The following is a 21230-nucleotide window of genomic DNA, read 5'->3' as shown; positions in this document are numbered from 1 at the left end:
TATTCGCTACAAATCAATTTACTACCTCTCTCTACTACACCAGCAACACAGCCCAGCTTGCTGTTATTTTAAAACTTGAATTGCATAGTCCCCATGACTTCTTTGGGACAGATGTAGTTATATTCTGGTTTATCCACTTGTTTATCCATAACTGGTGCAAATTCTCACTTTCAGCCTGGACATCCAACTTGTCTAAAATCCACATTTCCCATCAGTTAAGCCTCAGAGCCTTTAATTATTCCTTGAAAAGAAACTTAAATAGCTTCCTTTTGCCTTGACCCTTGTCTGCTCTGCACAACTAGTTATCAGACTGAATAAAATCACCTGTCACTCCCTCCAAATGAAAGGTATTATGATGTTGCTATGGGAACCCTAATCCTTGCAGCAATGTGGAAAGGCCTTGGTTCCAAGAATCCTCATGCTGCATGCTTCACTTTCCTCTGGTGTTTTAATGACTGTTAATGTTTTCATCTCAAAATTTCATTAATTATTATTATCCACCCTTTCCATCATTTCCTAACAAAACATGTCTTTATCCATGCCCTCCTTGATATAATTTCCTTTTGTCTCCTACAGCTCTTCCCACCTTAAATCTTTTACGTACTTTACAAGATATTCCACAGCTTTCCCTCTCCATTGTATCCGTTTCGTAAATGCTGCCTTCTATACCAATGTTTCTTTGTTCAAGATTGCTGACTGTATGCGTTCTATTTTCTACAATCTTCAACCTATCTATTCTCTGCACGTCAGATGCTTACTTACTTACTTCAGAAGCAGAACCATGAACTTCCAGTCACTTGTAACATGAATTCCTGTTCTTCTGCCACTGAAGCTCAAAGCAAGCTCCCAGAATGGCACCTCATCCTTCAGTTAGGCATGTCACACTCTGGAGGAGTCAATGGTCCAGCTAGACACGTTTTCAATCTCACATGTTAAGCACTGGGAGAATTCTTCACCCAAAAAAGATCATCAGCTACAATCACGATAGTTGTTAATTGATTTACACTTGATGCTGTTTACCAGTTTCTCTCATGCACCTACTTAGCATGGAACCTGCCATTCTTGTCCCTGAAAACTCCAGTTGTCTTGAGCTCCACCGCCTTTTAGAATACCAGATTTCTACATGGCCCTTATATGAAGAAAAACGCTTCCTGATTTTCCCTGCTTTGAATTTAATGAAAGTCTTTACTGCCAAGTTAAGATACCCTCTAGCTTTGAGTTGGAGCTAGTAAGAAGTTCAGATCCCATGCAACCTTATTGTTAAAGATTAGGTTAGCTTTATTTGATATGTACAGTACATTGAAACATGCAGTGAAATGTGCTATATGTGTCAATGACCAACAGTTCGATGATGTGCTGGGGCAACCTGCAGGTATCATCATGATTCCAACACCAACAGCATGCCAACAATTTACTAATCCTAACACGTACAACATGTTTGTTTTGTTAAGTGAATCTTCTTTGGTCTATTATTTTACAAAGGGTTTTGCAGAAATCCTATAGTCACTGTACATAAAGCAAACTAGTTTGCTGATCATTTAGATCAGATCATCATCGTGCTCAGAGGAACTCAAGTCCACAGCAACCAAGAGTTATTTTCCATCATTTCTCCAGTCAAAAATTTCACTAAAATCATTACTATTTTCATTTTATTCCAATTCACTGAAAGTGTGCATCATTAGAAAAGAATGTGTTTGTATTTTCATAGTAACACAATTATAGGAAAGCTCTAGAATTTAGGAATGTAAAAGATTAAACATATTTACATATCACAAGCTATCTTTTTATGTAGTGAACTTTATTTTCAACAACATCTTAATTGGTGTTTTAATCTTTTCTGTTCTTTCACACAAATTATTTATTTGATCAGCCATTCCTTTGAGGGGTGACCAGAAAGACCTTTCAGATCAAGTGAGGTATGTTTCCCACGGGAAGAGGCCAGAATTAGGGCCTGAAAATGCAAGTTGGCCACTGATAAATAAAGGAGAGCGTTAGGAGAACCTCAACATAGAGATCACTTGCTTGAAAAATAACTGAGCATTGGACATTGGTGTATTTATGGGGAAAGCTGAATAAATTCTTGAAAGGAAAATGGAATGAAAGAATATGCTAAAAAGGTGAGAAGGTGTACAGCAGGACAAGATCTGTGAGAAACAAGCACTAGGCATGGCAGCCAAATAGACTACATCTCTGCTGCATATTTTAATTCCATGCACTACATAACTGTGTACTAATAACATTGGTAGCTCCTCATGAAGATGTCTATCTCTATTGGGATCTATGTCATGAGATGTTCAGAGAACTTAGAAGCAAATCTAGTACATTATTCCTGGAACAACCTTAAGCTGCCTCTCAGCTCCTTTGAATGCATTTATCTGAGAGAGAGAACCGGACATCACAACTTCCCAATAAATTTCTCATCTCCACAGAATCGTACACACAGTTTACTTTTCATTTTCCATTTGTAGATTTCTGAGAACAAAAATAAAACAGAATTAAACAATGTCTTCAACAAATTGATGAGAGCAACTTATAAGTTTTTTTTGTAATCTATAGTAACATCAAAGTTCTAAAGTTCAAGTTTATTGTCATTCAACTGTATACATATACAGCTTAATGAAACAATGTTCCTCTGGGACCAAGGTTGAAATCAGTACATATATCACATACAGCACATAAAATAATACTTAGCAGATTTTTAAAAAAGTCTGTAGAGTCATCTCATATTATTTCTATCTGAGTTTCTTTAAATAGGACATAATCACCTATGACCATATCTAGTTTGTTCCATTAATAAAAATGCTATCTTGTAATCCCTTAAGTACAGAAATCAATCCAGTGCATCCACATTGCACTCAACTCTGGTATATTCTTTCCTAGGTTTGAGGCTAAAGCTGCACACTGTGTTCGCTCTAATGAGCTCAAGAACAGTGACACCACAAGTCCAAGTCAGAGAGCAAATGGAAAATTGCACTGGCAATCACCCCTGCTACACGCAAAATATTGGAGGAACTCAGCAAGTCAAGGAGCATCTATGGAGGAGAATAAACAGTCAACATATTGTGTCAAGACCCTTCATCGGGACTGGAAAGGAAGAGGATAGAAGCTAGAATAAGAAGGTGGTTGGTGACGAGTGGGATAGAGTACAAGCTGGAGGGTGATAGGAGAGACCAACTAAGGGGAAAGGTCTGGGAACCATTATAAATGACTGGGTTTGATTACACACCAGTGTTTTTGTTATGACAATCCTCTATTCACTGAATTTCACTGGAGAAGTTGCCCTTTGTTTATCAGGAGGTGTTCTGTAGTTTCACTTATGAGTCAGATTTGCTGCAATTCAGTTTTTTTTTGTAATAAGTCTCTGTAGTGAGCACTCCACTGTGGAGTCGCAGCAAGGTAAGGATTAAGGTAGTGGCCAGCTAATGGTAGTTTATAGATTGTGTGCAGTCAACCCTGTAAAGAAAGGCCCTTGAAGAAAGATCTTTGAAGACCATAGCTTCCCTTTTTCTCAGTTCCTTTGCCTCTATTGCATCTGTTCCCAGGATGAGGCTTTCCTTTCTAGGACATTAGAGATGTCTTCCTGCAAAGAATAGGGTTTCCCTTCAATTGCTGCCCTCATTCACTTCTCCATTTCCCAGACGTCTATGCTCACCCCATGTTCCTGCCGCCTTAACAGGGACGGTTCCTTTTGTCCTCACCTACCACGCCTTGAGCCTTTGCATCCAGCACATCACTTCCCGCAACTTCAGTCATCTTCAGTGGCATACCACCACCAAACACAATCTTTACTCCCACCTCCACACCCCTGTTCCACTTTCCACAGGGATCCTTCCCTCTGTGATTCCCTTATACATTCATCCCTCCTCACACTTATCCCTGCAAGTGGCAGAAGTGCTACATCTGTCCATCCACCACCTCCCTCACCTCCATTCAGAGCCCCAAACAGTCCCTTCATCGATCACTCATTCCAGTAATTTTTTTTCTTTTCCCCCTTCCCTTTTCTTCTATTTCCCACTCTAGCCTCATACCACCTCTCCTCATCTGTCTATCACCTCCCTCTGGTACCCCTCCTTCCCTTTTTTCCATGGTCCACTCACCTCTCCAATCAGATTCCTTTTCCCACCCACCTGGCTTCACCTATCACTTTCTAGCTTGTTCTCCCTTTTCCCTTCCTCCCTCTTAATCTTTTGGTCTAAAACGTCAACTGATTATTCATTTCTGTAGATGCTGCTTGACCTGCTGAGTTCCTTCAACATTTTGGGTTTTTGCTCTAGATTTCTAACGTCTCTTGTGTTTACGGCATTTTTCTGTTTAGACCAGAATAGTGTGGTAATGGGGGCCATGCTGTCCTCATGTGCAAGAGTAAATAAAGTGTAATTGAGGAATAATTGTGACTTTTCAGAGTCCAGGTAATTGGTGACGACACCACATCCAAGTAATTGGTTAACACAATGCAGTCAATACTCACCTTGTCAAATACACTTTGTTGGACGTGATTATGGTTGCCAACCTTTACTTTCTTTGGATCCAGGAGGATGATTGAACTGTCAGCATTGCACACATTTCTGATCAGCTTCTCCAGTCTGTTCTTAATTTTCTTTTGGTCTTCCAATGCGCAACCCACGATTATGGACTGGAATTTTTGATCAACTGGCCCCTGAAGTGCATCGGAGGAGCAGGCATTGTAGAGAGCTATTAGGCGCTTCTTAGCACTTCCCAGATCCTCCAGGAGCTTACCAGCCACCTCGTCAATCAATGCCGTGGCTTTGCTAAGGGATTCCTCCTGCTGAGGACTGCGGATTGTCTCCACAGATACCATCACAGTCAGGGTTCGGCCTATGAGCCTGCTGGCAGTCAAATGGAGTTCTTCCCGTTCTCCTGTGTACAAGTTTGTACAGAACTGATTACTGGGTCTTAAAAAGCACACTCATATGATAATGCATCCCAATTAGACTTCCGTTAATGTCCTTAACCACAAACAGTTCATTTAAATAATCTCAGATTTATTTTCCTGCTAACACATTAAGAGAAAGAAAATCGATAACTTAAGTGGAAACTAAATACAATTAATTGCTGGAACTATCATAGTCCTCGGTTTTTGATGACCAATACACAATGAATCATTCTAATCTGCTGCACAAACCAATATCTCATTTCACTGGATCTGTGCTCACTCTATTGGAGACATTTGAGAATGCTTTCACATTCCTGTTCTCTTTCCCTGTTTTGAATTATTTGAATTCTCCCTAAAGAGTTCAAAGTAAATTATTATCGAAGTATTTATCTGCTACCATATACTACTTTGAGATTAATTTTCTTGCAGGCATTTACAAGAGAAAAGAAATACAGTAAAATTTATATTAAAAAAACTATGCATAGGCAAAGAGTGCCGTGCAAAAGAAAACAAACTGCAAATAAAAAACGTAGAGTTCTTGAAATTAGAATCAGTTCAGGGTTGTGGTGAATGAAATTATCTATGCCAGTTCAGGAGCCGGATGGTTGTAGGGTAATAACTGTTCCTGAACCTGGTGATGTGGAACTTAAGGTTTCTATACCTCCTGTCTAATGGTAGTAGTGAGAAAACAGTAGTCAAGATGGCGCCAGCAAACAATGATTCTTCTGGTGACATTTTCCAGATAGCTAATCAATTATTTCACTTTTTCTATGCCTTCTGCTTATTCTTTTTATCTTGATTGTTTTGGAGACTGTTGAGAGCCAGTGATGTGCAGTTTGGAGTTTAATCAAATAATCTAGCACTCTGCTGATCCCAGAGAAGTCCACAAGCATGAGCTGCCTCTTGCAGAAGACCAGAGACAGGGTGCAGGGCCATGATCGGCTCCATTTCAAAGTGTTGCAGAAGACTGAGCATTGGGGTGAATGCAGCAAAAGTAAGTGGTCGCTCTTTATGGAAGAAATTAGTTCAAGCTGCTGCTCTTGTCCATTCTGATGGGAGGGTATTTTCAAAATTCTAATATTTATTTGATTATTGGACTGAAGTTTAAACTGGTCTCCAGTTTCCTGTCATGTTGCCAGTTGGTGGGTACAGGATCTGGATAGGCAAAATGTTAGTTTTTGTGAAAGGGACGGGTTAGGGATCTGGGGTCTGATGTTCTTATTTTTTCTGTGTGGGCAATCTGCTAGTTTTTGTATTTGAGAGAGGGGGTTGGGGGTTTGATGCAATTACTGCAAGTGAGGATGTTATTGTCGCTGTTTTTTGTGAGGGAAGGGGTTGGGGATTTGGGGTTTGATGTTCCAGCTGTCATCTTAATGTGGGCCACCTGTTAGCTTTTTGTGCAAGGGAAGGGGTGGGTATTTAGGGGTTTGTGAGCTTTGCTTCTTTTTTCTTTTCATGTGGGGAGTGGAGTTTCTTTCAATGATGTATTTTTATTCTGTAGTTCTGGAGAAGATGAATGTCTGAGTTGTACATGCATACTTTGACAATAAAATGAACCTTTGAAAAGGGCATGGCCTTTTCTTATTGCCTGTTCTTATTTACTTGAGAAAGTGTGATGAGCTGCAGTCTTCCTGAAAACTGTTGCGCTAGTTGCTCCTGTATTGCAATTCTGTGATGATAGAGGATAGGTGTGAAGTGTGAACTTCAGAACCAGAATCAGGCTCATTACCAGTGACACGTGTCAATCAATTGCTGTTTTGTGGCAGCAGTACAGTGCAATACGCACATAATTAAATAGAAAACAAATAAATAGTTTGAGAGAGGAATAGTGAGGTAGTGTTCCTGGTCTCTTCAGAAATCTGATGGTGGAGGGGAAGAAGCTGTTCCTGTATCTCTTCATTGATGAAAGTAATGAAGTGGAGGTGTTCTCACACATATGCTGCCCTTGTTGACTTGGATATAGAGGGCACAGGTTTGGGAGGTGCTGTTATGGTATTCTAATAATAGTCTAGATGTGAGGGAGAAAGAGAGGAGGGAGGCAGAGGGTGTGAGGGAAGAAGAGCAGAAGGCAAGGGTGTGAAGGAGAGATTGTAATAGTTGAGGCTATCATCCTAAAAGCAGAGAATGTTCCAGAAGTTCTTAGTTAATAGTTTTCCACAGCTTATGAAGAATCTTGACATAAAGGAACGGAACTGTTTCCATATAACCATATAACAATCACAGCACGGAAACAGGCCATCTCGGCCCTCCAAGTCCGTGCCGAACTCTTAATCTCACCTAGTCCCACCTACCCGCACTCAGCCCATAACCCTCCACTCCTTTCCTGTCCATATACCTATCCAATTTTACCTTAAATGACACAACTGAACTGGCCTCTACTACTTCTCCAGGAAGCTCATTCCACACAGCTATCACTCTCTGAATAAAGAAATACCCCCTCGTGTTTCCCTTAAACTTCTGCCCCCTAACTCTCAAATCATGTCCTCTCGTTTGAATCTCCCCTACTCTCAATGGAAACAGCCTATTCATGTCAACTCTATCTATCCCTCTCAAAATTTTAAATACCTCAATCAAATCCCCCCTCAACCTTCTATGCTCCAATGAATAGAGACCTAACTTGTTCAACCTTTCTCTGTAACTTAAGTGCTGAAACCCAGGTAACATCCTAGTAAATCATTTCTGCACTCTCTCTAATTTATTGATATCTTTCCTATAATTCGGTGACCAGAACTGCACACAATATTCCAAATTTGGCCTTACCAATGCCTTGTACAATTTTAACATTACATCCCAACTTCTGTACTCAATGCTTTGATTTATAAAGGCCAGCGTTCCAAAAGCCTTCTTCACCACCCTATCTACATGAGACTCCACCTTCAGGGAACTATGCACTGTTATTCCTAGATCACTCTGTTCCTCTGCATTCCTCAATGCCCTACCATTTACCCTGTATGTTCTATTTGGATTATTCCTACCAAAATGTAGAACCTCACACTTCTCAGCATTAAACTCCATCTGCCAACGTTCAGCCCATTCTTCTAACCGGCATAAATCTCCCTGCAAGCTTTGAAAACCCACCTCATTATCCACAACACCTCCTACCTTAGTATCATCGGCATACTTACTAATCCAATTTACCACCCCATCATCCAGATCATTTATGGATATTACAAACAACATTGGGCCCAAAACAGATCCCTGAGGCACTCCGCTAGTCACCGGCCTCCATCCCGATAAACAATTATCCACCACTACTCTCTGGCATCTCCCATCTAGCCACTGTTGAATCCATTTTATTACTCCAGCATTAATACCTAACGACTGAACCTTCTTAACTAACCTTCCATGTGGAACTTTGTCAAAGGCTTTGCTGAAGTCCATATAGACTACATCCACTGCCTTACCCTCGTCAACATTCCTCGTAACTTCTTCAAAAAATTCAATAAGGTTTATCAAACATGACCTTCCACGCACAAATCCATGCTGGCTACTCCTAATCAGATCCTGTCTATCCAGATAATTATTAATACTATCTCTAAGAATACTTTCCATTAATTTACCCACCACTGATGTCAAACTGACAGGTCTATAATTGCTAGGCTTACTTCTAGAACCCTTTTTAAACATTGGAACCACATGAGCAATACGCCAATCCTCTGGCACAATCCCCGTTTCTAATGACATCTTAAAGATCTCCGTCAGAGCTCCTGCTATTTCTACACAAACTTCCCTCAAGGTCCTGGGAAATATCCTGTCAGGACCCGGAGATTTATCCACTTTTAAATTTCTTAAAAGTGCCAGTACTTCTACCTCTTTAATTGTCATAGGTTCCATAACTTCCTTACTTGTTTCCCACACCTTACACAATTCAATATCCTTCTCCTTAGTGAATACCGAAGAGAAGAAATCGTTCAAAATCTCTCCCATCTCCCTCGGCTCCACACATAGCTGACCACTCTGATCCTCTAAGGGGCCAATTTTATCCCTCACTATCCTCTTGCTTTTAATATAACTGTAGAAACCTTTCGGATTTACTTTCACCTTATTTGCCAAACCAACCTTGTATCTTCTTTTAGCTTTTCTAATCTCTTAAGATTCCTTTTACATTCTTTATATTCCTCAAGCAATTCCTTTACTCCATGCTGCCTATATCTATTGTAGACATCCCTCTTTTTCCGAACCAAATTTCTAATATCCCTTGAAAACCATGGTGCTTTCAAACCTTTAACCTTTCCTTTCAACCTAACAGGAACATAAAGATTCTGTACCCTCATAATTTCACCCTTAAATGACCTCCATTTCTCTATTACATCCTTCCCATAAAACAACTTGACCCAATCCATTCTCTCTAAATCCCTTCGCATCTCCTCAAAGTTAGCCTTTCTCCAATCAAAAATCTCAACTCTAGGTCCTGTCCTGTCCTTCTCCATAATTATATTGAAGCTAATGCTATTGTGATCACTGGACCCGAAGTGCTCCCCAACACATACATCTGTCAGCTGACCTATCGCATTCCTTAACAGGAGATCCAACACTGCCCCATCTCTAGTCGGTACTTCTATGTATTGTTGCAAAAAACTATCCTGCACACATTACACAAACTCTAAACCATCCAGCCCTTTTACAGAATGAGCTTCCCAGTCTACGTGTGGAAAATTAAAATCTCCCACAATCACCACCTTGCGTTTACTACAAATATCTGCTATCTCCTTATACATTTGCTCTTCCAACTCACGCTCCCCATTAGGTGGCCTATAATGTTACTACACCTTTCCCATTCCTCAACTCCACCCAAAGAGTCTCCCTAGAGGAGCTCTCTAATCTATCCTTCCAAAGCACTGCCATAAGATTTTCTCGGACAAGCAATGCAACACCTCCTCCTCTGGCCCCTCCTACTCTATCACACCTGAAGCAACTAAATCCAGGAATATTTAGTTGCCAATCACACCCTTCCTGCAACCATGTTTCACTAATAGCTACAACATCATAATTCCAGGTATCAATCCACGCTTTAAGCCCATCCACCTTTCTTACAATGCTCCTAGCATTAAAAAAGATACATTTAAGATACTCTCCACCTCCTCCTCTCTTTTCATCCCTAACAATGCATTCAAATTTATTATCCTTTTTTTTCTTCTCCCCTACATCTTCGGGCTGAGCGCATCCCTTCTCCATCACCTGCCTTTCCTCCCTCACACACTGTCTCTTTACTTGCTCTACTGGTGAACTAACCTCCTCTTCCATAGTTTCCTCAAATTGATTCCCACCCCCCCCCCCCCATCTTACTAGTTTAAAGTCTGTAGCCCTAGCAAACCTCCCCGCTAGGATATTGGTCCCCCCAGGATTCAACTGTAACCCATCCTTCTTGAACAGGTCACACCTGCCCCAGTAGAGGTCCCAATGATCCAGAAACTTGAATCCCTGCTCCCTGCTCCAATTCCACAGCCACGCATTCATCCTCCACCTAATTCCATTTCTACTCTCACTGTCGTGTGGCACAGGCAGTAATCCCGAGATTACTACCCTTGCGGTCCTTCTTCTTAACTGCCTTCCTAACTCCCTATACTCTCGTTTCAGGACCTCTTCCCCTTTCCTACCTATGTCATTGGTACCTACATGTACCACGACCTCTGGCTCCTCACCCTCCCACTTCAGAATATCTTGGACGCGATCAGAAATGTCCCGAACCCTGGCACCAGTGAGGCAAATTACCATCCGGGACTCCTGATCACCTCCACAGAACCGCCTGTCTGAACCCCTGACTATCGAGTCCCCTATTACTATGGTCCTCTTTCTTCTATCCCTACCCTTCTGAGCTACAGGGCCGTCCTCTGTGCCGGAGGCCCGGCCACTGTCACTTCCACCAGGTAGGCTGTCCCCCCCAACAGTACTCAAACATGAGTACTTATTGTCAAGGGGTACAGCCACTGGGGTACTCTCTAGTACCTGCCTCTTCCCCTTCCTGACCGTGACCCACCTATCTGCCTCCTGTGGCCCCGGAGTGACCACCTGCCTGTAACTCATCTCAATCACCTCCTCACTCTCCCTGACCAGGCTAAGGTCATCGAGCTGCAGCTCCAGTTCCCTAACTCGGTCCTTCAGGAGCTGCAGTTCGGTGCACCTGGCACAGATGTGGACGTCCGGGAGGCTCGGAGACTCCAGGACCTCCCACATCCGACACCTAGAACAACAAGCTGCCCTCAACACTCATACTTCCTGAAAAACTGAAAAATAACAAGAACTAAAAGATAAGCCTACTGTGCCCTTTTCTGCCTAAGCCCCCTGAGCCCAAGCCCTACACTCTGCTCCCGGCGCACTCCGCTGCCTGCTTCATAAGGCTGCGTTCTTTTTATATCTTCCCTCCTTCCCAGGCCTCCTCACGCTCCTGCGCAGTCCCGCCTCTCAGAACTCCGATCTGAGACGCAATTGGACAATTTGAAAATGGCTGCCGCCGCACTTCCTCTCAAAGCCTCGCATGCAAGGAAGGCAGTAACTGAAGAACTCAAGGGTAAAATAACTAATATGTATTGGAGGTAATACAGAGGTTTAATCAACTAATTGCTGGAATATTCCAATACCCTATGAGGAATAGGCTAGGCTTGTATGCTCCGGTGTGTAAAAGGATTCCAGGAAGACTCAGTAAAAACCTGTAAAACTCAGTAAAGACCCTGAGGAGTGGATGTGGAAGGGATGTTTCTTCTTCCAAAAGAATCCACATCTGGGAGGCCCATACTAAAAATAAAACATTCATTTCAGACAGGGATGAGGCAATTATTTTCTCTCAGATGGTTCTGAATCTTTGAAATTCTGTCCCTCAAAGGGAGTGGAAGTGGTGGCCTTGGATATTTTAAGACAGAGAAGATAGTTTCTTGATAAGGTGACCATGGTAGAGGGGAATACAGAGTTGAGGTTGAATCAATTCAGTCATGATATTAATAAAAAGTGGAGCAGGTATGAAGGGCCAGCACTTGCTCTTAACTTGTCAGCTCATTTGAAGGTGCTGGAAACAGAGGGTGGGTGACCTTTGAACCTGCTTTTCTATTCAATATAATCATGGAAGCAAAACCATATCCCACACCCCCTTGATGCCTTTTGACCTTTCTCCTTCTTCGATACCTTCAGTAAATTGACCTCTACAGACCTCCTTGGCAGAAAACAGAATGGGGTTCAATTCCCACCACTGAGTGTTCGGGAGTTTGTACGTTCTTCTTGTGACCTCGTGGGTTTCCTCTGGTGCTCCGGTTTCCTCCCACATTCCAAAGATGTGTAGGTTAGGGTTAAGTGTTAGTAAGTTGTGGGCATCCTACATTTCTAGCACATTCTCCAGTTGTGATCTGTGAAGGTTGTTAGTGCGAATGATGCATTTCACAGTATGTTCTGACGTCTTGATGTACATGTGATAAATAAATCTTTTACCTGTATTTCTTTTCAATATTTACCTGTATTCTAAAGTCCTCATTACAGACCCTCTAACTCTCAAACATATCATAAAGAGAAAATAAAACTAAGTGGATAGCTCTTCTAGATATTATCTGACTCACAATATTCCATGATTCAATGAAGTTTTCTCACTTTTTAAACATACATTTATGGAAACAAAACCATTAATGGAAAACATGAATTGAAATGATAAAAGTACCTGAAATTAAAAAAATCTTAATCAATTTCTAAAAGTAGTAAAAGGTAACAGAAAAATTAAACATTTTCATTTTCGAAAAGATATGTTTTGTTCTGGCTTCATAGTGACCTACTAGGTAAGCACTCTGACAGGCTGCATCACTGTCTGGTATGGAGGGTCTACTGCACAGGACTGAGAGAAGCTGCAGAAGGTTGTAAATCTAGTCAGCTCCATCTTGGGCACTAGCCTACAAAGTACCCAGGACATCTTTAGGGAGTGGCGTCTCAGAAAGGCAGTGTCCATTCCAGCAGCCAGTGCATGTCCTTTTCTCACCGTTACCATCAGGTAGGAGGTACAGAAGCCTGAAGGCACATAGTCAGCAATTCATGAACAGCTTCTTCCCCTCTGCCATCTGATTCCTAAATGGACATTGAAGCTTTGGACACTACCTCACTTTTTAAATATACAGTATTTCTGTTTTTGCACATTTTTTAAAATCTACTCAATATACGTAATTGATTTACTTGTTTATTATGTTTTATTTATTATCATTTTTTGTCTCTCTGCTAGATTATGTATTGCATTGAACTGCTGCTGCTAAGTTAACAAATTTCACATGCCAGTGATAACAAACCCGATTCTGATTCTGATGCTAAGGAAGGTTTAAATCTACATTGTATAGGAAAAGAAATAGAGAGTAAGGGAGAGGAAAAGATCCTGAATCACTTGTATATGGATCAGTAGTTCAGTACCATATTTTTTGAGACTGTTGACTGGATTCAATGGCCTCCTGGTTGACACAAGTCTAACACCTCACTCCAGAACTGTATGACTGTCATATTACAGGCTAGAGACAACATGTTGAACTATATTCCTGTGTGCTGCTGCCTACGTACATGTGAACAATCCCAATTCAAGTTATCTGAAAAAGAGGGGACTATTCTGGCCATCATTCATTTCTTGGCCTGCACAAACTACTTCAACCAACGAAGAAGCTTAAAGGCATTAAATTCTAATAGTTAATTCTTTTGTCAATTGCCAAAGATTACAACAAAAATATTATATTTAAATTGTAATTCCATTGCTGACTTCATTTTCTTGGTGCCTAACTGATGATGTCTGTTAGCATGGTTTGTCTTCCTTTGCAAATTAGTTGTTTGTCAGTCTTTCTGTGTAATTTGTCATAAATTCTATTGTCTTTCTTTGTTCTACAGAGAATGCCTGCAAGAAAATTAATCTCAGGGTAATACATGGAGACATATACATACTTCGATAATAAATTTACTTTGAATTTTCCTCTATTCCCTTACTTAAGGTTATATATACCTTTGAAATGTCTTATTCTGATAGTAATTTACAAGTACTTCAATGTCATTAGTTCATTGGGTAGAAATGAGAGGAGGTTGCTGTGCCTCTGAAAAAAGGTGCTCTGCCACTGACTGAAATAATTTCTGTGGTGTGCCTGGGTGTCCTTGAAGGGCACAATGGGGGAATTCTGCAAATGGTGTTGTAAATAGTACTAATCGTATTTCAATTTGAAACTGTAAATCATTTAAGAAGCCTTGGCTATTTTGCTGTTGAATAAACTTCTGCAAACAAGATCACAACTGCAACTCAGCTTTTTCCCAAAGCACCTGAAATCTTTGTGTTTCGAGTTTTAACTTGAAATAAAAGAGCAAGGACTCACCATCACTGATATTCTTCATGTCTTGGCTGTTCTGCACACTGTGGATCAGCTCCAGCAGAGTCTCTTTCTCTTGCTCCATTGAAGCAGCTGCTTCACGCAAAGCTTCCACCCTGAAATTAGAACTTTACTGTTGGCATGGTAGAAACTGAGGGTTCCACCCAAACAAATGCTGGAAATCCAACCACCAACAAACATACCTGCTTTCTTCTATTAATAAACATGTTATCTTTTGATCCCCCCAGTTCAGGAATCAATCCAGTGCACCCACATTGCACTCAATGCTGGTATATTCTTTCCTACGTTTGAGGCCGAAACGTCGACTGTATTTTTTTTCCACAGATGCTGACTGACCTGCTGAGTTCCTCCAGCATTCTGTGTGTGTTGCTCTAACCACAAGCAGAGTGGCTCAGCAGGTAGCAATAGTGCCTCACAACTTCAGCGATCCAGATCCGATCCTGACTTCAGGTGTCATTTATGTGGAGTTTGCACGCTCTCCCTGTGGCCCCTGGATGTTCTGGGTTCCCTCCTCTTCTCAAAGGTTTGACGGTTGGTGCATAAGAAATAGGAGCAGGAGTCGGCCATCTGACACTTTGAACCTGCTTCACCATTCAATAAGATCATGGCTGATCTGGCCGTGGACAGCTCTACCTATTGCCTTTTCCCGGTTACTCTCAATTCCCCTGCTATGCAAAAAGATATCTAAACGTCTTATATATTTAATAAGGTAGTCTCTACTGCTTCACTGGGCCAGAAAATTCCACAAATTCACTTCCCTCGGTTTCAGTTTTTACTGTCTTCCACATTAGCTGCTTCCATGCTGCACAGCCTGCTGAACGTTCATACTATTCTGCACCCTGCACTACTTTTTTCTTTGCTCCCAGCGGTGTAAAGTTTCTCCTCTCTTTGCTCCGTTGGATCCCTCTCGGAACACCTTTATGAACCATTCCCGTCCCCTTTCACCCTCCGCTGTGAACCGGTGGGATTACTGCTGGGTTCTGAGCTGACCGACACAGCGCGGGTTGGTCCGAGAGAATAAGACGCCGGATCAGTTAACGGCGACAAGGCAGAGTGACAGAGACTTTGCCATAAATAGACAACCTCTATCGCAAGCCGGTGCTAGTCCCCAGGGCCATCCCAGAGTCCTTCCAAAGGGCAAGGAAAGGCTGCACAGTGCATGGGACTCCATTATATGAATACAGACCACGTACCAGTTTGCTAGTCGCTAATTTGCTTGACTTTGCTGTTGTTGCCGTGACTGGCTGAGAGCACCATACCTCAGCTCCAGCTCGTCCAGCGTCTCCAGCAGGCGTCCCGACCGGTCTGCCATGGATAAGGATCGCAGGAACTTGTTGTCGGTATCGCCACTCTTCAGCTGGCTGATCTTGGCTTGGGCCATGGCTCTTAGTCCGCCGAAAGATCGACCTCACTTCTTCTCTCCGTCGCTGTCCTTTGGCAGTCGTCGTTCTGCAGCGACACGAGCATTTCCAAACATGGTGAAGCCACCCCCTCCCCCCTGCAGGAAACGAACCTGCAACGGGAGGGAGGGGGAATGGGGTGTAGGAACAAGATTACGGCACACGCAGCCTCGGCGGCGCTGCCGACTCTAGCTCTCGAAAACTGAGGGGGATCGCAGAACTGTACCCCTACTTTATGCAAGTGCGAGTCGCTGAGCTCGCCTTGACCAAGATGCTGAAAGTTGATGTCGATTTTGAAATCAGAAACTGGTTTAACATCATTGGCATGTCCTGGAATTTGTTGTTTTGCGGCAGCAGTGCAGTGCAATACATAATAAACTATAAAATTACTATATATATATATATATATATATACACACACACACACATAATTTAAAAACTGCAAAAAGAGAGCAAGTATGGCGAGAAAGTGTACATTCATTGTCCATTCAGAAATCTGATGGCAGAGGGGAAGGAGCTGTTCCGGAAACGTTGAGGTGGTTTCTGTACCTCCTCCTTGATACTAGTAATAAGAAGGCATGTTCTGAATGGTGAAGATCCTCTATATTGGATGCTGCTCTTTCGAGGCTTGGCCTTTTTAAAATATCCTTGATGCTGGGGAGGCTAGTGCCCACGCTGAGCTAGCTGAGTTTGCAACTTAATCAGATCCTGTGCAGTGGTCCCTCCATACCAGACGGTGATGCAACCAGTTAGAATGCTATCGGTAGAACATCTGTGGACAATTTGCTAGTCTTTGGTAACAAGTGTGGTTCTGTGGTTGCAAGCAATCTCTGAAAACAGAATTTAATTCTCTCCTCCCCCCCCCCCCCCAACCAGCAGGCTGCAAAGCAAGATAAAACTCTCAATAGAAGGAATTACAACTCGTTGGGGTTCCAAGATGCCGTTTTCTGGCTTCAAATTTATGACCAATTACATTGCAAATCTAATTTGAACTTGGATATGAGTATACATTGTGCATCAGTTGTATGTGAATGTACAGATTTCTTCCCTTCTATGCCAAGAATCTTGCTTAAAATCTAGACTGGAGTGCAATTATCTTCTGTGCAAGGCACAGACATTGTTAGACAGGCCCTGTTACCTAGGACCATGGAGAAAATATCCTTCCAAATTTTGTGGATATGTGTGGTCTCTTTAACCAAGGAACAAGAGATCATACAAACTGCCCCCTGGAATCTTACTGCAACTCACTGAAATCTTATGGGGATGGTCAGCATGAATACAAGAAGAATGTTTCTCTTGAGCAGAGGATAGAATGTGAGGGTAGGAATTATGAGCTAAACTCAATGGGACAACAGTGAGAAAAAAGTATTATAATGCATTTTCGTAAAAAGAACAATAGTGCAGACTATTATCTAAAGGGAGAGGTTATACACACACACACTCAACTGAACACCACTCCACTCGCTTTGCAATTTTTGCTCATTTCTTTCTCAATCCCTGCTAAAACATTTACATCATTTATTATATTGTAATTTCCCCTTTAATGTGCCAATTATCTTGTTTATTAATTGTTGTACTGTCTTGCACTATTTTGTGCACATTATGAAGTCCTGTGTAGGTCTGAAGTCTAATGTAGTTTTGTGTTGTTTCATGTAGCACCATAGTCCTGGAGGAATATTGTATTATTTTTACTGTGTACTGTACCAGCAGTAATGGTTGAAATGATAATAAAAGTGACTTGACTTTCAAACATCAGAGGTGCAGAGGAACAGGAGTCCTCAGGCACGACTCCCAGAAGGTTAATTTACAGGTTGAGTCTGTGATAAAGGCAGTAAATGCAATGTTGGCGTTTATTTCGAGGGGAATAAACTACAAAAAAAGGAGCTAATGCTGAGGTTTCATAAGACATAATCAGGCTGCACTTAAAGTATTGTCAACAGTTTTGGGCTCCAAATCTCAGAAAGGATGTGCTGTCATTGGAGAGAGTTCACAGGAGGTTCACAAGGATGATTCTGGGAATGAACAGGTTAACATGAGCATTTGGCAGCTTTGGATCTGTACTCACTGGAATTTAGAAGAATGCGTGGGGATCTTATTAAAACCTACCAAATACTGAGAGGACTAGATAAGGTGGATGTGGAGAGGATGTTCCTTGGTGGGGGTATTCAGAACTAGAGGGCACAATCTCAAAATTGAGGTGTGATCTTTTAAAACAGAGGGGAGAAGGAATTTTTTTTTTATCCAGAGAGCATATTCTGCCAGAGACTGGGGTGGAGGCCAATTCCGTAGGTATTTTTAAGGCAGAAGTTGATCGTTTCCTGATTGGTCAGGGCATCAAAGGATATGGTGAGAATGTAGGTGTATGGGGTTGAGTGGGATCCAAGATCAGCCATGATAGAATGGCTGAACAGACTCAATGGGCTAAAGAGCCCAATTCGACTCCTGTGTCTTATGGTCTAATATTTCACACTGCTCAGGTACAGACTGTACACGCTTAAGATGTCCGCTCACACCTCCTTTATGATTCCTAATCATACTCTTTCCACACTAAGTACTCTAAATGTCTGTGTTTCAACTTGTTACTGTTTTCTTTTCAAAATTCCCCAACATTACTATCTTAACCACCTCTATCCATGTACCATAGATAGATCATGAACGACCACAAGCCCCTGATTTCAATGGGTTTCACAACTATTATCTGTATACGATGAATGAGCTGATGAACAGAGTGGGTTGTGTTTCTGAGTTACTCCAGTGTGGGGGATTGTGTGGATATTGTGCCCACTGATTGACTCAAAGTGGAGAGCAAATACATACTTTATTTTTCAACCTAACCAGAAAAAAAACTTAGCACATTGATAAAGAATTTCAAACATGTACAGCATTTGAAAAAAATATACTTTATAAGAAAAGGCAACTCTTAACTCCTACAGTAGTACTGATAACCAGACAGGTAAAAGAGAAACATGCCTGGTCAGAAATGTTACCTTTGCAGTTTTTGACAGAAGGGATCAATGAAATATTTTTAAATCTTGAGGGTCAATGGAAAAAATAAAACTGAGGAATCTCTCATCTGTGAAGAACCCAGAAAGTATTCCCGTGGAAGCTGTGGATTGATCCACGTACCATTGGAACTCTGACTCCAAGCAACAGAGTTTCTCAGGCTCCAAAATGGCAACCACACACTTTAACCTAATGCCTATTTAACACACACATTACAGCTTATATACATTTCTGTAGGTTTCATACTTTTTGACTTTTTTCTATCTGCAACAAAAATAAAAACACTGTTTGACAAGGCAATGATCTTCCTTCCTTCCCAGAAGTGGTGACCTAATGTGGAAGGTAAAGCAACTCTTCCTGCTTTTGTTGATGAATTTGGTCATCTCCAAATTTTTACCCATCTGATTCATGGAACTTTGCTTCCGCCTTCCACAAGGCCCCTCAGTTATCTTTCTTGGAGGCTTTTCAAAATGGCTTCTTCAATCTCAGCATCTAGGGGATAACAGGCAGAAAGTGTATGATCACAAGCTGTTCTTAAATCCAAAGGAGCAGCCAACACAGAAGGAAGCCCGTTGGTCCCTGTTCCATGCTTCATCTCTATTTCCATAGTTATCCAATTTCCAGTGGAAAGTTACTATCAAACCTGTGACATTTCTTCAGATATTGCCCCCCCCAGCTCACTGGCACCCCTCTAGTTCCTTTGGTGTACTTTAAATCTGTGACCTTTGACTTCTGAACCTCATGTCAGTGGACACAGTCTCTATTAACTTCCATTAATATTCTATGAGATATTTGATGTATTGAGAGATCTGCCTGTTATTAAAAAGAACACTGAAGTTATCTATTCTCTCCAAATGCTTTGCAATCTGTCCTAAATCACAGTGCCCAGATTTAGAATATTCTAATCAAGGCCTAAACAGTCACTTTGCAAAATGGCTTCTTCAATTTCAACACCTAGAGGACTAACAGACAGAAAATGTTATGGTCACTAGCTTTTCTCGACTCCAAAGGATCAGACAACACAAACAAAAGGAGGCTGTTTTTCCAAGTTTGGTGCTCTTCCCTATTTTCATAATTATCCAATTTCCAGTGGAAAGATACTATCGAGAATCTGCTTGTGACATTCCACTGGATATTGCCCTACAGCTCTGTCAAAAGCTTACCAAAACCTCTCTGGTCCATTGGTCTACTTTAAATCTGTGTCCTAATTGGCAGTGGACGCAGTCTTCACTTACTCAGTGGCCACTTTATCAGGAACCTCTTGTACCTAATAAAGTGAACACTGAGTATATGTTTGTGGACTTCTGCTGCTGGAGCCCTTCTCTTTCAAGGTTTGATGTATTGTGTGTTCAAATGCTCTTCTGCACACCAGAGTTGTAATAAATGGTTATTTGAGTTACTGTCACCTTCCTGTCAGCTTGAATTAGTCTGCGCAATCTCCTCTGACCTCTCTCATTAATAAGGTGGTTTCACTTACAGGACTGCCACTCACTGGATGCTTTCTGTTTCTCACACTACTTTCTGTAAACTCTTTGTGAAAATCCCAGAAGATCAGCAGTTTCTGATTCTCAAACCACCCTGTCTGCTGCAACAGTCATTCAGACAAAGTCACAAAGATCACATTCCTTCCCTGTTCTGATCTTTGGTGCGAACAAGAACTGAACATCTGCTTGCTTTTATGCACAAGTTACTGCCACGATTGACTAGATATTGGGATTAATGAGATGTGCAGGTATACCTAATAAAGTGGTCATTGAATGTATTTATACTGTTAATACACTGATTTTTAAGGAGATGTGGTGAGTGTGAGATCTGCCAGTTGATAAAAAAAATAACACAATTTATCCAATCTCTCCATACACCTTGTAATCTTCCCTAAATCAAGGTTCCCAGAGTTAGAATACTCCAGCCAAGGCCTAAACAGTGGTCCAAGTCCTGATCATGGCATGGCAACTTATATGGAATATATCTGAGATACAAGAGTCAGCTCACCACTCTCCACCAGCATTTATGCTCCACTCAATTCTCTCCCATCCTTACTTACAAATGCAGAGACATATCCTCTATTCTTTTATCCTTCAAACATCCAGCATGGGTCAGAACATGGAACTGCATTGTTGTAGTCATTACAGAGACTTGGCTGTCACAAGGGCAAGAATGGCTGCTGGATGTTCTGGGGCTTAAGTGTTTCAAAAGGGACAGGGAGGAAGATAAAAGAAGTGGAGGAGGACATTACTAATCAGGGATAATATCTTAGCTGCAGAGGAGGAAGATGTCATGGAGGGATGGTCTGCTGAGTCAATGTGGGTGGAAGTGAGAAACTGGCAGGAAGCGATTACTCTGTTGGGAGTATTCTATAGAACCCAGCCCCAATAGCAATAGAGAATCAGACTGAGAGGCAGATTTTGGAAAGGTGCAAAAACTTCTCTAATATTGATTAGCATCTCCTCAGTGTGAAAGGCTTAGATCAGACAGAAATCATTAGGTGTGCACAGGGAGGTTGGCACAACATCACTGTTGTGTTTTATGTTCTATGTTCTTATTACATTGATTCTCCCTTGATGCATGCATGATATTCATCCCAACTATTCAATGGTAGCAAGTTATATAATG

General features: G+C 41.6%; 3 protein-coding genes across 11 annotated transcripts in view; 1 reads left to right on the top strand and 2 right to left on the bottom strand.

The window, feature by feature from the left end:
• Positions 1 to 4462, top strand: part of rab23 (RAB23, member RAS oncogene family) — a 75883-nt gene extending 71421 nt beyond the window's left edge. For 2 of the 3 annotated variants that reach the window (XM_059982269.1, XM_059982268.1), the window contains exon 7: positions 2881 to 4462. In XM_059982269.1, coding sequence (XP_059838252.1) covers positions 2881 to 3110 — 230 coding nt within the window. In that variant the 3' untranslated portion in view covers positions 3111 to 4462. The remainder of the gene's footprint in view (positions 1 to 2880) is intronic. The other variant, XR_009514408.1, reaches the window with a different exon arrangement.
• bag2 (BCL2 associated athanogene 2) lies at positions 12 to 15855 on the bottom strand. The gene is made up of 4 exons (XM_059982272.1): positions 15474 to 15855; positions 14200 to 14309; positions 4469 to 4878; positions 12 to 2472 (listed from the first exon to the last, which is right to left on the bottom strand). Exons 1-4 carry the CDS (start codon positions 15593 to 15595, stop codon positions 2452 to 2454), a joined length of 663 nt encoding a protein of 220 aa, XP_059838255.1. The 5' UTR covers positions 15596 to 15855; the 3' UTR covers positions 12 to 2451.
• A 2540-nt stretch (positions 15856 to 18395) lies between these two features.
• Positions 18396 to 21230, bottom strand: part of znf451 (zinc finger protein 451) — a 49837-nt gene continuing 47002 nt past the window's right edge. For all 7 annotated transcript variants that reach the window (XM_059982260.1, XM_059982266.1, XM_059982265.1 and 4 more), the window contains one exon: positions 18396 to 19109. In XM_059982260.1, the coding sequence (XP_059838243.1) occupies positions 19063 to 19109 (47 nt within the window). In that variant the 3' untranslated portion in view covers positions 18396 to 19062. The remainder of the gene's footprint in view (positions 19110 to 21230) is intronic.

The sequence above is a fragment of the Hypanus sabinus genome, chromosome 10, assembly GCF_030144855.1.
Source record: "Hypanus sabinus isolate sHypSab1 chromosome 10, sHypSab1.hap1, whole genome shotgun sequence".
NCBI lineage: Eukaryota > Metazoa > Chordata > Chondrichthyes > Myliobatiformes > Dasyatidae > Hypanus > Hypanus sabinus.
Note: the sequence above shows the minus strand (reverse complement) of the source record. Positions and strands in the feature narration are given on the sequence as shown.

What these genes read in the sequence shown, in the direction of transcription:
- bag2 (XM_059982272.1), bottom strand. Translation starts at nt 15,595, where the DNA reads ATGGCCCAAGCCAAGATCAGCCAGCTGAAGAGTGGCGATACCGACAAC. An exon ending in CTGGACGAGCTGGAGCTGAG is followed by an intron (nt 14,310 to 15,473) that starts GTATGGTGCTCT and finishes TTCTAATTTCAG; the next exon opens with GGTGGAAGCTTTGCGTGAAG. An exon ending in CATGAAGAATATCAGTGATG is followed by an intron (nt 4,879 to 14,199) that starts GTGAGTCCTTGC and finishes ACTTGTACACAG; the next exon opens with GAGAACGGGAAGAACTCCAT.